Raw genomic sequence first — 18008 nt, forward strand, 5'->3', positions numbered from 1 at the left:
TGTTCACACTCTTTTAAGGCCCCCAGAGTCTGCTCAATTCACTGAAATATAGATCATGGGAACTGTACTATGCTGATTAAATGAGTTGTTCCTTAAAACATTGACCATAGCTTTCATACTCAGAAAATCAGTCTTGGCTAGAAATTGAAATGTCATTTCATCCATCAAGCCTACTAGGTATATAGCCCAAAGAAATACAAGTGCAGCAACACAACCTAACACACACATACCCATGTTTATTGCAGTGTTATTCACAATAGTCAAGAGTTGTAAACAATCAAAGTTATTATGAACAAATGAATAAATAGAAAATGATAGTACATTTACCCAGTAGAGTACACTTCACTACAATGATCTAGGATTTTTTAAAACCCTGTACAGCATGGATAAATTAGAACAAATTTTGCTAAGTTATTTAAGTCAATCACAAAAAGATAATTATGGCCACTTTTGTGAAAAGCTATGTAAAGGTTTACATGGATAAAATCCATCTTTGAAGGATAGAAAATAAGGATATGAAGGGAGGAGAAGGGAGTAAAAATTAACAAATAGTTAGACAAAGGGAAAGATAGTACATAGTAAGATATTGATTGGATATTATACATAATTATATTAATGACAATGTTATAAACCAAGTGTCTAAGATTGATTGTATGAGAACCAAATATGACTTGAAAACCTTTACAAAAATAAATTAAACCAACCTGAGAAGGTGTTTAATTATGTCTAGAGAGTATTTGTAATCCTAAGTCAATGAGCATATTTGTATTTATATGTATCTACAGATACTTTTTCTTTTCTTCTAAAAGAACAGAAAGATATGTCTTGGAAAAAGTACAGTCACATTTCAGAGGCAAGGATGAAGAAGCTTCAAAAAGTACAGTCACATTTCAGAGGCAAGGATGAAGAAGCTTCATGTCACATATTTTGCATGTGTGGTGGTTGTTGTTGTTGTTGTTTGCTGCCACTGAGTTGAGAAAACATATCTATTCATTCTCTTGGTCGTCCATGGGATGTTCAGTGCTCTTCCCCAGCACCAAATTCAAAGGTGTCAATTCTTTTTTTCTGTCATCCCTATTCATTTTCCAGATCTTGGACACATAGCTATTAATCATAAAGACTATGGCCTGAATCAGATGCCCCTTAGTCCTCAAACTGACATCACTGTTACCCAATAATTTGGAAAGGTCCTTAACTGCAGGTTTTCCAAGTGCAATGTGTCTCCTTATTTCCTGATGGCTTATTTCAAGGCTGTTAATTGTGGATCCAAGCAAGATGAAGCTGTTGACAGCTTCAATCTCCTCTCCATACATCATGACACTGCCTATTGATTCAGTGGTAAGAATCTTTGTTTTTTTTATATTGAGATACAATCCATACTGAAGACTACATTCCTTGATCTTCAACAAGTGCTTCAAGTCCTTCTCACTTTCAGCAAGTAAGGTTGTGTCATCTGCATAACACAAGTTATGAGTCTCCCTCTGATTCTAATGCCACATTCCTCTTCATAGAGACCAGCTTCTTGGATAATTTGCTCAGCATATAGATTGAACAGGTATGGAGATAGAATAAAACCTTGGTGTACTCCCTTCCCAATTCCAAACAATACAGGCCTCCTCTGTTACATTCACACAACAGCCTCTTGATACAAGTATAGGTTGCTCATGAGCACAATCAAGTGCTCCGGGATTCCCATTTTTCTCAATGTCGGTCATAACTTGGCATGATCCACACAGTCAAATGCCTTTGCATAGTCAATAAAACACAAAAGACATTCTTCTGGTATTCCTTAATTTCAGCCAGGATCCATCTGATATCAGCAATGATACCCTGGTGCCATGCCTCTTCTAAATCCCACCTGAACTTCCGGCAATTCCCTATCTATGTACTGTTCCAGCCATTTTTGAATGATCTTCAGCAGTATTTTGCTTGCATGCCGTATCAATGATATTGTTTGACAATTTCCATGTTCATTTGGATCACCCTTCTTGGGAACAGGAACAAATATGGACCTCTTCCAATCTGTTGTCCAGACAGCCATTCTCCAAATTTCCTAGAATAGACTGGTGAATGATCCAAGGCTGCATCTATTAATTGATACATGTCAATTGGTATTCCATTGATTCCTGGGGCCTTATTTTTTGCCAATGGCTTCTATTCAGCTTCCACTTTCTCTTTCATTACCGTTGGCTCCTGTTCATAAGGGACTCCCTGAATTTTTTTCACTATCAAACAATCCTTTCTGGTATGGTGACTCTGTGTATTCCCTTCTTTTGATGCTTTCTGGGTCATTCAATATATTTATTTAAAGAATGTGTGGGTAGGAGGGGTTATTTCTTGGAAAGGAATGAACCAAAATACCCTCAATGAGACAGCTGCAATGGGTTCAAGTATAACAGAGATGATAAGGACAGTACAGGATTCAGATCTGTTGTTCCTAGGGTTTCTATGAGTTGAACTTATCTTGATGACATATAACAATAGATGTGTCTTAAGGAGTCCTGATGGTATAGAGCCTAATGTATTGGGCTGCTATCTAAAGGTTGGAGGTTTGAATTTACTCCATGGATAAAGAGAGGTAGTCTCTTCCTTTAAAGGTATACAGTACAGGAAAGTTCTGCTCTGTCCTGTAAGGCCACTATGAGTCAGAATCAACTTGTAATATTGGATTTGGTTTGGTGAATGGCTAAAGATCATGAAGATTTTTTCCACATGCTATTGGCTTTGCCTATATTTTATTGGGTTGGTTATGTTTTCTTTTGTTGCCAAGTTGTTTCATTTTTCAACAGATTTAATTTAGACTCTTCTCAGTGAGGCCATTTCTGAAGATTTTTCTCCAGTCTTTGGATCACCTATTTATTATTTTAAAAAGTCTTTCGATGAGCATGAATTATTAATGTTATGAGGTTCTATTTATGTATGTTGTCTTTTTCTATTATGTATTTGTTACTATATTTATTATCATATTTTTACCAAAGAATAAATCCTACAGTTTTCTCCTTGTGCTTTATAATATTCTAGGAACTTTATGGCTTTATCTTTAACATTTAAAGCTTTGATTCATTTTAAGTTAGTATACAGTATGGGTTTTGTTTCATTTTTATTCAAGTGGAGCTCTAGCTTTGCCAACATCAAGTAGTGAGACTTTTTATGTATCCTAGAATCTGGTCTATCCTGGAAAATTATCCACATGCCATGGAGAAGAACGTATATTTCTTTTTCTGATACTGATGAAATGTTCTATGTTGTTGGTGTGTTTTGTAGAGTCAGAACCAACCCACAGCTGACCCTCTGGAGGGTTTTCCTAGGTAATTGAACAGAGGGAGATTGTTATCCTTCTCCCGTGGAACAGCTGGCAGCCTTAAACCATGTGCCTTTGGCTTTGGAGCACACACAGCTTCTTGCAACTGGGCCACCAAGAACTCCCTATGGAGAAGAATGTGTATTTATTTTTCTACATATGGTCCGATTGGCTCATGTCTTTATTTAAATTCTCAATGTTATTAGTGATCTTCTTTTATAGATGTTCTATCTATTCTTGAAATTGGTGTATCGAAATATTATAAAGTTATTGTTTTTGTTGTTGTTATGTGTAATTTAGTTGACTATGACTCATGATGACCCTATGAACAATGGCTCTGAACTTGACCTGTCCTGAGCTACCCTCACCATCTCAGACACATCTGACCCCATTCCACAGTCACTGTGTTGATTCATCTCATCCAGGGTCTTTCTCTTCCAAGCTGATCCTTGACCCTTCTCCAAGGACTGATTCCTCCCGAAAACATGCCCACAATATGTCAGACAGAGCTTCAAAATCCTTGCCTCCAAAGAACAAACTCGTTTCAATCTCTCCAGGACAGATCTGTTTGTTCTCTTGGCGGTCCACAGAATGATCAGTATTCTTTTCCAGGAACACAACTCAAATACATCAATTTTTCTTCTGTTATCCTTACTTATTGTCCAGCTTTTAGAGGCAAAGCAAGTAATGAGAGACTCTGGCCTGGATAAGGCACATCCTAGTCTCTAAAATGACATCATTACTCTTTAGCACTTGTAGAGACCCTTGAGAGCAGATTTTCCTCAATGCAACTCATCTTTTGATTTCCTGACTATGTAGAGTTGTCTATTTTTCCCTTTATATCAGATAAGATTTGTTTCATATATATTGTTATTGTTGTGTGCTATCACATCAGAACTGACTCATATTTGACACTCTAGGTTTTCAGAGGCAATAAATCACACAGGAGTTGATTTTCCATCTTCCTTCCGCAGAGCAGCCGGCGGATTCCTACTCCTTACAAGATATTTTAGAGTCTTGATGGTGGAAGAGGCTGTTACATTCCCCATAGCCTGCCTCTGTTCTGTGCCCTCCAAATGCTTCCTGAGAAGTGTTCTCTGCTTTACATTTCAACTATATGCTTCTAACCTGAAACAGATGGTATCCTGTGAGCTGTGGCTCATCGGGAGCTTCTCTATTCACATTATGGGGATAGCAGGTAAAAGTTAGCTCTTTTGCTGGCCTCAGTTTGAATAGAAAGAGAAAACATAAGGGGAGTGAAAGGAGAAAGAAAAAGATTCTATATAAAGCAGAGAAATAAAGCCACACAGAGGCAGCGAGGAACAACCACTTAAGCATCTATTATCTTAATACCATATGCTATAGTTTGGCAACTACTGGTTTGTCTGGCATCCTTTTGGAGTCATATTTGTGGCCACCCAGATTAACTGTGTGAGCTGATCTCTTGATTTAATATCTGCTTGCTCTTTCCAGTGCCCATGCCGTTTACTGTCTTAAAAAAATGCACTGCTTGTTACTCAGCTGTCTGTGTTTCCAAGAACTCAGTCCGTTTTTCCTTTTTTTTTCTTCATTTCATATGGGAACCAGGAACTAGAAAGCACTCAATGAGGAAAATGAACCACTCACAGAGAAGGTGCAAGCCCAGAGAATAAGGGGTTTGTCTTTTATGGTTTGTACTTTGTAAGCTGTGGGTGTGACTCAATTTCCTCACCACCCACATAAAAAGGTTGCCACCCAATCACTGTGTTTTCTATCCAGAACCCCTCCTCTTTGATTTTGGCGAAGACAGACCTTGAGAAAGACGTTGCAGACTGTGACATATAAAAGCTGTTAGCAGCTCCTGTAACCAGCAGCATTCAAACCTTGCAGAGTTTTGCTCTTAAAGAGTTTGTAGTAAGACACACTCCTCTTACAAGAATTCATGCCACAACATAGCAAAGAGCTTTACATTTTTGGAAGAACAATATATTCATTTTGGCATTGTGCAGAGGTAAGCTATTTAGCTCAATGAATTTCTTTTGCATGCAATGATTTTTTTAAGTAGCTCACTCTCTCTTTTATTTTTTTACTTCCTTAAGAAATGAAGCAGGAGGATTATAACTTTTTTGTATGTGTCACCTTGGTGTGCATATATGTCTGGGAGATATTCTCATCCCCATTCTCTGTTACCTAGATGTATTTTTTCATCTCCACTCTCAAGGTCAACGTTCATTCTAAAAGAGTTCACAATGCAGTAATGCAGTGTCTGGTAGGCATTTGGGGCAAGTGATTCACATTTCTTTTGGATTTAGCAGCCATGCTGCTTGACTGTTTTCCTCCAGTCATAGCAAGTTCTCTTATGGCTCTGAATCATAGTATTAGTAAATAACGAAAAGTCACTCTATCATATAGATGATTTTTTAGGGTTGCCTTCAAAAGTTGTTCAGATATTTATTTACTTATTTTTTTAGAAAGTTCACTCAGGCAATGCTTCCAAAGGATAACTTTGCAAAGTTACATCTTTTGCTCTCCCCCTTCTTCCCCTCCCCCCCCCTTTCTCTCTCTCTTCTTTCCTAGACCATAACTGTACCTTTCTGCTCTAAAGCAAAACAAACCCAGTGGCCTCTTGTTCACCCCTCAAAATGATAGCCATCTCTGCCGTCAGCGGAGCACTCCTGTTCTGCCTCCTTTGCGAAGCGAGTGCCGTCATCTTACTCGATTCCACTGACTCATCCCCGCCAACCAATAATTTCACTGATATTGAAGCAGCTTTAGAAGCTCAGCTACGCTCTGCGGATATTCCCAAAGCCAGGCGGAAGCGCTACATTTCGCAGAATGACATGATCGCCATTCTTGATTATCACAATCAAGTTCGGGGCAAGGTGTTCCCACCTGCAGCTAACATGGAATACATGGTAAGAAGACTTCTTTTTCTTCTCGAGTTGCTTTGTCTAGGTAATATAAAAGAACCCAGAGGAATATGCCACGAGTGACGGGCTTCTTACACATTTAAGTAAGATTTCTTTGTGCCTGATAATCTTAAATGTATTTCATCATAGAATGAGAGGAGAGATCCAGTGGGATTTTATTCTGTGAACGCCACGCAATATTTTATATAAAGAGCGTAGGTAGAGTTGTGTGGACTAACAACATCTACCAGACCCCGTTTTTTTTTCATTTTATACCACATGGAACCTCTCTGTTCTCATTATCTCATAGTTATAAGTTAAAGCCTTTCTTAAAAATATTTCTTAAAATTACAGGTTTTGTGTGCATGATTTATTCTCTGGGTAGGTATCTTTCCCCTTTCTTGGACAAAGCTCTTCTCCACATCACCAATCTATTTCCATTCTAAGAGAATGACTGGCTTTTCTCTCATTGTGATTTAATGCTTTGCCGTTAGATAGCAGTTAAGCCAGAACATTTGCAGTGTTCCAACTTAGAAAGAACAAACACTTTGCTCTCTCTGTTAAAAATAGGCACTCTCTCTCTCTGCTTATTTTACTTGGGAAGTAAAATCTTGAAATGGTATTGAAAGGAAAGATATGTTTTAAAACTTTTCTTTAATTTCTCATGTTGAATTTATAAAAAATTATGGTTAAAAGTCCAGCATTTTAACAGAGGATGGTGTAGAGATTATTAAAGGCAATTAAGACGACCAATATGATGCTTCTACATTAAGGAGGAGGGAAACGCTATGATCAAATCTTTATAAGTTCTAAACTAGAATTTGATATTTCTTTAAGACTTTAAAATTAATCTATTTTTTCAAATAAACTTTGTATGTTTGACTAATTATAGATGTCAGTGTCAAAGAAAAACAAAAACAGACTTTTCCAATGTACAAGAGCCATTGCTCATAGAATTAGTATTTAGACTTTCTGAAAATACATTTTCAAAAAATTTTGTAAAAGAAAGGAAATGTAATTGGTCCTGGCTTATAAGGACAATATTGTCTTATGGTTAAGGATATGAACTCTGGGATCTAATTGCTTGCGTTCAAGTGCTAGTTAAGACATGTAAGGTGTGTGACTTCATAGCACCTCTTGGTGTCATTTTCCTTATCTCTGATACGAGGATAAGAGAAGTATTCACCTCATAAGGATGTTGTGAGGAATATATCAGTCTAGGTTTTGAACAAACAGCTAAGTCCTTGGCTACAAAAGTAGACAGTTCAAGTATATTCAAAGACATATCAGAGGGCTCTATGAGGAGAAATGTGGGGTCAAGATTGGTGGACGATTTATCAACAATCTGCGTTATGCGGTTGACACAACCCTGCTTGCTGAAACTGAAGAGGACCTGAAGTGCCTGCTGCAGAGCGTCAAGGACTACGGACTCCAATATGGATTGAGGCTCAATGTCAAGAAGACAAAGATTCTCACCACTGGACCAATTGGCAGCATCAGGATGGATGGTGAAGAGATTGAGATTGTACACAGCTTTAGTTTGCTTGGCTCCATAGTCAACAGTCTTGGCACCAGCAGTGAGGAAATTAAAAGGCGCATTGCCATGGAAAAGTCTGCTGTTAGGGACCTCTCCAAAGTACTGAAGAGCAATGGTGTCTCTCTGGAGACTAAGGTGCGTCTGATACAGGCTATGATCTTTGCAATCACTTGTTATGCATCAGAGAGTTGGACAATGACCAGGGAGGATAGAAGGAGAATTGATGCCTTTGAGCTGTGGTGCTGGAGAAGAGTATTGAGAATACCATGGACTGCTAGGAAAACAAACAGATTTGTCCTGGAGAGGGTTAAACCGGGTGGCTCCTTGGAGGCAAGGATTCTGAGGCTCCATCTAACATACTTTGGACATGTTGTGAGGAGAGACCGGTCCTTAGAGAGGGACATCATGCTTGGGAGGGTGGAGGGACGACGCAGGAGGGGAAGGCCCTCTATGAGGTGGATTGATTCAGTGACTGGGATAATTGGGATGGGAGTGTCAGAGACAGTGCAATTGGCACAGGGCAGAGTGGAGTTTAGGGCTGTTGTACATAGGGTCGCTATGAGTCGCAAGCGACTCGATGGCACATAACAACAACAACAACAATCATCTAGAGTTCTACTCTGAAACACATGAATCAGAATGGCCTTGAATACCTTTTCTCCATTCTAGGAACTTGCTTGTAGGGTGTTGTGCTACTGACTTAAAGACCATCCAGTTCTCTGACAGTTCCGATCCATCAGCAGCCCTGTGAGTGAAAGATAGTTGTCTCTTCCCATGCAATGTACATCCTCTGAAAACCCCCTGGAGATTCCACTGTGAATTGGTTCTGACCTGATAATGATGAGAAAGTTAAAAATAGAAATTCACTTTGACTATTTTTTTACATTTCTTAAGTGCCCTGTGAAAACCCATCCAAGATCTAGAAGAGTTGTTTCTAGAAATTGAGGTAAAAGTATTGAAAAGGAACAAATGTAGTTTACTACAAATTATCAAAACAAAACCAGAAAGTACTGTGCTTAACTGGTTCCCTACAGTTGGCAACCTCCACTGGGTTTCTAAGACTAAGTGTTTACTGAAGAAGACTGCTCATCTTGTTTCCATAGAGCAGCTGGTGGATTCAAACCACTGACCTTTTGGTTAGCAGCCCAATGGATAAAACACTAATGCTCTCTTTTCTTTAAGTTATGACGGAAATATGGAAAGGAATCTCATAAAGGCTGTCACCAGATTATGAATTTACCGAATCTTCTCGTAGAGGGAGCACTGCTTTTCACTGAGAAGCTAATGACTAAGACAATTGAGCTTCTTTGGTTCAAATCCTAACTCTGCTACCTATTCTGTGACTCTGTACACATTTCTTCATTTGAGCAAGATCCAATTTCTTTATCTGTAAAATATAAACAATAATATAAATATTACATACTAACCAGTCAATAAACAATTATTTTAATAATATTGCAAATGGAAAGATAATCCTGAATAAAAGTATAGGTGCATGAAAACCAAAAGATATACATCAGGAAAGGTCATTTTTTTACTAGTTAAAATCTCTCCTCATTGGTCAAGAATTCAGTCATCCTACATGCATTTATTGAATTACTTCTCTGTGCCAAAGACTTGGCTGTTGGTTTCCATAGATGATTTATTTGATCAATTACTATCACATTATGAATTCAGCATCATTATCTTTATTTTGAAAGTAAAATTATTCATATTCAAGTTAATGCAATTATCAAGGTCATATGTTGTTGTTGTTGTTAGGTGCTGTCAAGTCAAGTAGGACTTATTGTGAACCTATGAGCAAAAAATGTAAACCCTGTTCTATCCTGCACCATCTTCACACTTCCTGACACATTAAGAACCATTAGAATTTAGTAAACTAGCATTGCTGTCATCCAGTTCTGACTCATGGCACCTTCCTATCTGTTGAATAGAACTGTGGTCCTTAGCGTTTCCAATAGGATGCTCTGGTGGTGAAATCTATAGAGAGTTGCACCACAGAGGATACACCTCTCTGTTCAAACCTACCAATGGCTCCAGAGGAGGAAGATGGGCTATCTCCTCTCCCTTGATTTACAATTTCAGAAGTGTAATGGAAGCTCAACTAAGAGTCTCTTTCTATTTGACACAATGACTTTTAGGTTTGCATGGCTGATCTTTTGGAAGTATGTCAATGGACCTTTTTAGTGAGGTGTCTCTGGGTAAACTTAAAATGCCAATCTGTCGGGTAGCAACAAATATTTAATCTATTAAGTCATTCATGTACTCTTGAATTGTTATTGCTAAGTACTATCAAGTCAGCTACTACTCATAGCAACCCTATGACCAATAGATCAGAACCCTGACCTGTTTAGAACTGTGTAATTCTAAACTCAGAAGTCCTGGTGGAACAATGGTTAACTGCTTGATTATTAACCAAAAGATTGGTGACTTCAACCCAATAGAGAGGTTCATTGGTAGGAACAAGTAGTCAGTTCCTGTAAAGATTAAGAAACCCTTTGAGCAGGGTCAGTATGAGTTGAATCGGATCAGTGCTTCACAATAACAATTCTAAACCCCATGCTCACATTAGCAAAAACCTTTTAATTTATTAGATTCAGCAAACGTCTGAGTGGGAGAAACCCCTGGAAGTGTCAGAGTCTCTCCATTTCCTCCCTTAAGTTGCCAGCTGAAAACCTACCATCCTCTCGTCTACTTGGCATTCAAGTCTTAATATTTGTTTCTAATCCAAGTCAACTATTATGTATGATTCATTTTGTAAAGACCAAGAACAATGAGAAACAGTAGCGAAAGCAGTAGTTTCTATTAAGTTACATAAGGGCTGTTTCAAATTATTGTGTAATGTGATGCATAGAATTTATTCACACATATGTTTATCCATTTAATATTGTATGGCAGGAGGTACAGTCATGAATAAAACAGATAAAAATCTCTGCCTCCTGGAGCTTATATGTAGGAATATCCCATTGCCATCAAACTGGTCTGGTTCATAGCAATCCCAGAGGAGAGGGGAACTGCCCGATGGGTTGTGAGGCTGTAAATTATTGTGGAAGCAGAAAGCCTCATTTTTCTCCACAAAGAAGTTGGTGAATTAAAACATAAACCTTTTAATAAGTAGCTCAATGTTTAATCCACAGTATAACTAAGGCTGAAGCAGGAAGTTGTTGTAATTATTGTATACTGTCAAGTCAGACTGGACTCATTGCTGATATCCAGCTGGTTTTCAGAGACTGTAAATCACATGGGAGGAGATTGCCCATCTTTGTCACATGGAGCAGCTAATGGATTTGAACTGTGTGCCTTTGAGTTGGAAATGCAACTCCTTATCACTGGGAGTTGCCATTGTTATGTACCATCAATTTGGAGTCAACTCTTAGCCGACCCTCCAGGGGTTTTCAGAGGCAGTGCATTGCCCAGGAGAAGATAGCCATCTTCCTCCTGTGGAGCAGATGGTGTATTTAAACCATGTACCTTTGGGTTGGCAGCTCAATTCCTTACCATTAAGTTACCAGAGCTCCCTACCACTGAGAGAGAGGGACAGAAAAGATAGAAATTGCATACTATGTTAGAGAGGTCTGTTTGTGGTGAAACCAGTTTGTGACCGACTATCAAGCCAAAGGTTAGTGAATACAACCTAGCTAGAAAAGCTGCAGGAAAAAGGCCTGGCAATCTCCTTCCTCAAATATCATAGCCCAGGAGACCTGATGGGACAACTCTACTCTGTAACACATGGCTTCTTCATAAGCCAGCCAGAATGAACTCAACAGCAATGGAACTGGTTTTAGTTTGATAATATGCTAAATGGTTAAAATACGATGAATAAAACTAAATTGTGTTGAAGTGGGTGGAGTTGTGAAGTTGGTCAGGGAAGAGCTCATTGAGAAGGCATAGAGCAATGATGAGAAAATATTACTGAGGAGAGATTTTTAGGGAAGATACATTAACAAAGATGAAGTCTTTGAGGAGGAAAAAAACCTGACGATCTCAGTTAGAGGGAAATGTGCTTAATTTAGTGACTCCCAAGTTAAGAATTCTTTGAGTAAAATGGCCAATAAAAATAGTTTATTTGGATCTCTTATGAAGATTCAGAGAAATTTTGAGGAACGTACAGTGTAACAGTTTGCTTGGATGAGTAACCTAGACTTTAAAACATATTACAGTCAAATTGAGTCAAAGCAACCCAACTGTTGATTGGCACCACTGTCCAGTTCTAATCTTATACTGTGTAGTTAAAAAGTTCAGAACACTCACCTCAGTATAACCTGTTTTTAAATTCTTATGTTCTGAACACTGTTCCTGTGTTCAAATAACCATCCTCACTGAGTGGTTATCACCACCATGGGTGCCTGAAAGCAGACGCTCATTATCCAGGACTCCTCCTAACTGCACCAGCTTGACTTAGCTGACCCTTTCTTTCTTCTACAACTTTTCTCTCTGAACCTAAATATTCTTTAGACTAATAACAGTAAATTATTTTCCTTCTTTTGTACTACTGCAGCTTTTTATATCTGTCATATGTCCTGCATTTAAATCAGCTTTGATTTATGGTTATTGGTGCATTTTTACCAGCTTAGGATGCTAACTCCATTTGTTCTTCGGTATATCTCAATTGTCTTAAGTGATTTCTCACATATAGATAGTGACAAACCATTACTTGCTAAGTTTACTTGAAATTCCTATGACTGTCATAATTTCACACATGGAATCATATTTATTTTCTCCTGGGCTCCTTTCCCAGCCAATGAATCTCTTATGCAGTCATCATAAATGCTGTCTGTTATTGGCTTATGTGTTCCCATGGCCCTAAACATGTTTCAATGGAGCTTCTAGATTAAGACAGATTAGTCACTGGGTAAGTGGCTCTGGTGGGTTAATGGTAAGAGATTGTGCTGTCAACACAAAGGTGTGCAGTTCAAATCCACCAGTTGCTCCATGAGAGAAAGAGAGGCAATCACCTGTGCAATTTACAGCTTCTGAAAATCCGTCGTAGGCCAGCTATGAGTTTGTTCTGACTCAATGGCATTCAACAACAGCAAGTCAGTAGATAACATCATGATAAGTAGAGAAAAGATTGAAATTGTCAACAATTTTATCTTGCTTGGATCCACAATCAACACCCTTGGTACCAGCAATCAAGAGATCAAAAGATGTGTTACACTGGGAAAATATGCTGTTAAGGATTTCTTCAAAGTGCCAAGAAGCAATGATGTCAGTTTAAAGATGAAAGTGGACTTGATTCAAGCCATGGTCTTTCAAATCACCTGCTATGCACCTGAGAGCTGGACAGTGAATAAGGATGGTAGAAGAAGAATTGACATCTTTAAGTTGTAGTGTTGGAGAAGCATACTGAATATCCCATGGACTGCCAAAAGAACAGACTTGTCTTGTAGAAAGTGCAACTAGGGTGCTCCTTAGAAATAAAGATGGTGAAGCTTTATCTTGCATGTTTTGGGCATGTTGTTAGGAGGAGTTAGTCCTTGGGAAAGGCTATGATGCTTGGAAAGGTGGAGGGGTGACAAAAGAGAAGACAACCTTGAAAAGGTGGAGGATCAGCAAATGAAAGGAAGAACAAGGGGCCTCAGTATGTCAGAGATGATAAGGAAGACACAGAAGAGGTTCACAGATCTGTGGTTCACAGTCACTATGAATTGTACTCAACTGGACAAGATAAAAGTAACAACAACGGTGAGACAGGCTAATGATCTACTGGTGATTAGCTTCTGAAAATTGACCAGTCATAGCCCTGTGGATCATAAAATCTGGCTCACAACTGATCATGAGATGGTAAAGACCAGGCATTGTTTCTTTCCATTATACAATTATTCGCTATGAGGTTGATGGCCAACTTGATGAGGCTCGAGAGTAGCAGCATACAATTTTAACAGACTTTTTTTCCTTATAATTTGTACTGGAATTTTGTTCTACTGACCTAAAATTACATAAAGAAATTTTATTCATTACAAAATAGAAATTCTAAAATTTCTTCTTCTCTAGGTCTTTCAGTAGGTCATAGATTGTACTCACGGTGGTGCAAAATCTTAAACACTCTGCTACTAGTCAAAATGCTAGTAGTTAGAAAACACTTGGTCTCTTCATGGGATAAGGGTCTGGAATTCTGCTATGTAGAGATTAGAAAACCATAGAAGTCCTCTGGAGCAATTCAAAATTGATTTGATGGTATCTAACAATTTGCATACCAGACAGCTGATATCCATATCATAGTTGTGTACTCATTTTCTTGGATATTGTGTTACTGATTTAGTAAAAAGATACTATTTTAACAATTTCATTTTTAAAAAGTGTCTTTTGAGAGAAATTATAATGAATATAAATATCGCTTTGAAAAATGCAAGTCAAACTTCTTTCCTCTTGGCTTCTGTTATACAATTAGTTCATTGACTAATTTCCAGAGCTCCTGGGACACCAGCTGTTTTTCATTCTTCCTAAGGGCTGCATAAACCACAAACCACACTCATTTCTTCAAGTAGGAATTATCCCCAGAAGAATGAAATTGCAAGACTCACACATAGAAGAAATTTGTAAAATACTGTATGAATTCATGTCAATTGGTTCAGTCCATTTCCACAATTTTGAGATCACTTCATGAGAGCAAGGATCCTCAGGCACTGCGAGCGTTAGCGCACTTAGCTGCTAACTGAAGGTTTCGAAGTTTCAGTCAACCCAAAGTTGGCTTGCATGAAAGACCTGGCAATCTTTTTTTTGAAAAACCAGTCATTGAAAATTCTTGTAGAGCACAGGTCTATTCCAACATCTACAGGGTCATTGTGAGGTGGAGTCCTGGTCACATTTGCGAAGAATGGAGAGGACAGGAAAGGAACGGTGTTACAGTAGAAAATGCAGTGATGAGCAACATTTTCATAGGGGAGATAAAACTTGACATTTGGTCAAATTTTGAGGTGTTCAAGAAAAGATTTGAACATCACTTGATAGGAAAGTAAATGAGGAACATTTCTTCGTGTGTTTGTTCACCATCTGTCTGGGGTTGGGGGAAAACTTAGAAAACAGGGGGAGTAAATAATGAAGACTGCATTAGAACAGATGAGGGAAAGAATTGTTTAAAAGGAATGTGTAATTAGGCATTATTTACATGACAAAAGTCCTGAATAAGAGGTGCATAACAAGGTGGACTGAGGAGAGGGAGGAAACTGTGCAAGAATGAATGAGTTTCTTAAAAAAGAAAATGAACTGGGGTGGGGATAGAGAGGAAAATGTGCAACAATGAATGCATGGAAATCAATTTCCTGTAAACTTTCTTTAAAATCACAATAACAAATTATATTTTAAAAAATCAAATGGGGAGGTTTACAGGGGTATCAGAACTGCATTTTATAAAGGTATTTGGTGGAGTCGAAATTGGTAAGGAAAGTGAGCAGAAAGATAGTAAGGAGTAGAGACTCACACCCTTGTGGAAGAAAAGTTAGTGACACGCATGAACAACTGACCAAGTTGTAGTTGATAAGATGACTTGCAGTTTTAATGGTATGGAATGGTGTAATGACAGGCATTAGTCAGAATTAAGATGATGGTGGTACTAATGAACTTAACAACTTAAAACAAACAAAAACTGTGATTACAAGAGGCCAAAACACAATGTTGTGTTCCACTGAGTTAATTCTGACTCATAGTGATCCTAACTTTCAAAGTAACATGGTCCGCCTAGAATTTTCTTGGATCTAGTGGTTTAGTGTTGTGCTGACATGCCAGAGTCATATGCTTTGAATCCACCAGCTGGTCCTTGGGAGAAAAATGGACACTCTCATCCTGTGTAATCTGCTGTCACTGAAAACTCACTGGAGGGCTAGCTATGAGTCAGTTCCAACTCAGTGATATGTAACATCAACACAACAATGTTCATAAAGGGAGCTCTTGGCACCTATCTGGTAAGGCATTATTTATACTGCCAACCCAAAGGCAGGTATTTGGAATCTACCAGCTGCTCCAAGGTAGAAAGATGAGTAATCTGCTCCTATTTAATCTCTGAAAATTGGCTGGAGGGTCAGCTCTGAGTTGATTCTGACTCAGCAGCACATAACAACAAAGCTAATGAGAGTAGCAACAAGTCTATCTACTGAAGCAATTGGAGGGTTCAAACCATTGACTGTTTGGTTAGCTGCTAAACCCTGAACTCTTACACCAGCAGAATTCCTTATACTGGTAATATGATTTGTTTCATTTTTTTGATGTATGCAACTATTATAGATATATAGGAAAAATATTTTCTAAACTTTTTTTGAAAATTAAGAAAACTAAAGATGTCATAATCGGTAGTAAAGTAAGAGAAGCATGACTGAATGAATGAAGAATAGTTTAACCCACCTTGGAAATGTCAATAACCCAGTTGCCTAATGTGAATCTTGATTCATGACTGAGGAATAATGAAAAAAAAAAATGCTGGTTTTTGTTCTTTTGGACTAAATAAGAAAGAGAAATATAAACTATATGTTTTTTAAAAAATATTCTTCTGTAGTTGACTAAACACTTGTGGTGCCCAATCTTATCATTAAAAAAAAAATCAAGTCTTACATTGTCCTGGATGGCAAATTTCCTCTCATTTGGGAAGAACAACTCAATTTTCTTGTTACAAATATGAGAAATTTGGGTCTAACTTAAATCTTTTCAGTGAATGCTTTTATGACTAAAAACGCCTCCAGAAAACTGTTGCCAGAAAGCAGTGAACTGCAAAAGATTCCTGACAGAAAAGCATTTCTCCAGCACGTTTAGAATGCCACATTCCTCTTCTCCTAGAGGGAGAACCTTTTAAATGTCTTGGCTTCAGATGGAGACAGGGCAAGCTTTGTAGGAATTTTCTCCCAAGGTGCATGTTGGTTAACTGTTAATGTTAGATACTGTCAAGTTGGTTTCCACATCTAGCCATCCTGTGTGACAGAGTACAACGATCTTATGAGGTTTTTCTTGGATGTAATCTATATTAGGGCACATTACCACCAAGTCTTCCTCCCACGGAGTTGCTGGATGAGTTTGAACCATCAACTTTTGGCTTAGCAACCAAATATTTACCCTGATGTTCTACCAGAGCTCCTTTGCTTAGTATGATGGTATGCAGATGGATAAAGCAGTAACCTTAAAAGTAACTTTATTCTTGTTCAGCGCTACATGTATAGAACCAGCTGAAGAGACTGTTGTCATCACCATTTCAAAATTATTAAGAAATGCAAATATAAAATAATTCATAGGCTGTAGTTCAAACTTTACCGTTAGTTAATCTAGTTGTTGTTGTTGTTAGGTGTCATTGAGCCATGTACAACCCATAGTGACTCTATGAACAACCTATCTGAATGTTGTCCTATCCTGTGCCGTCCTCACAATCTCTGACACACTCAAACCCATTGCTGTAGTCACTAGGTCAATCCACCGTGTAAAGGATCTTCCTCTCCTTCACTATCCCTCCACCTTTTCAAGCATGATGTCCCTCTCCAAGAAATGGTCTCTTCTAGCAACATTCCCAAAGTATGTGAGATGAGGTTTTATCATTATTGCCTCCAAGGAGCATTCTGGCTGCACTTTATCCAAGTCATTTATATGTGCTGAACTAATTATTCAAGAAGCTAGACTCTATGAAGAAGAATGTGATGTGAGGACGGGAGGAAGAGACTCATGAATAACCTTTGCTGTGCAGATGACACAACCTTGCTTGCAGAAAAATGAGTAAGAAATGAAGCACATGATGTAGAAAGTTAAACAATGCAGACTTCAATGAGGAATACATCTCAACCTGAAGAAAACAAAAATCCTCATCACTGGACTGATAGACAACATTCTAATACATGGGGAAAAGACTGAAGCTGCCAACTACTTTATCTTACTTAGATTCACAATCAATATATTTGATACCAGCAGTAGGAGATCAGGAGATGTATTATTGTACAGGGAGAGTCTGCAGTCAGAGACCTCTCCGAATTATTCAGGAGCAATGATGTCAATTTGAGGGATGAAGTGCACCTAATTCAGGTCAAGGTCTTTTCAGTTACTTGCTAGGCATGTGAAAGCTGGCCAATGAATAAGGATGACAGAATCTATGTCTTTGAACTGTGATGTTGGAAAAGAGGACTGAATATCCCAGGAACTTCCAAAAGATCAAACTGGTATGTCTTGGACAAGCTGATACTGAAAAGCTGTGTATCACAGGTAGACCACATATAAGCTGAGAATCTATTACTGAGTTTTGTGAGGGTTTTGGTGTTTTTTGGGGGGTTTTTTTAGGTGGAAAATTATATTTGACCACATGCAACATTATAACCAA

At 38.2% G+C, this 18008-nt stretch overlaps 1 protein-coding gene across 1 annotated transcript in view; it reads left to right on the forward strand.

Annotated features, from left to right (window-relative positions):
- Positions 1-5831: 5831 nt before the first annotated feature.
- The window catches only part of PI15 (peptidase inhibitor 15), a 30226-nt gene continuing 18049 nt past the window's right edge, over positions 5832-18008 (forward strand). Inside the window, exon 1 of the mRNA XM_006880476.1 lies at positions 5832-6195. Coding sequence (XP_006880538.1) covers positions 5923-6195 — 273 coding nt within the window. The 5' untranslated portion in view covers positions 5832-5922. The remainder of the gene's footprint in view (positions 6196-18008) is intronic.

Source organism: Elephantulus edwardii, unplaced genomic scaffold (assembly GCF_000299155.1).
Source record: "Elephantulus edwardii isolate Elephantulus edwardi_28Jun2011 unplaced genomic scaffold, EleEdw1.0 scaffold00008, whole genome shotgun sequence".
Lineage (NCBI taxonomy): Eukaryota > Metazoa > Chordata > Mammalia > Macroscelidea > Macroscelididae > Elephantulus > Elephantulus edwardii.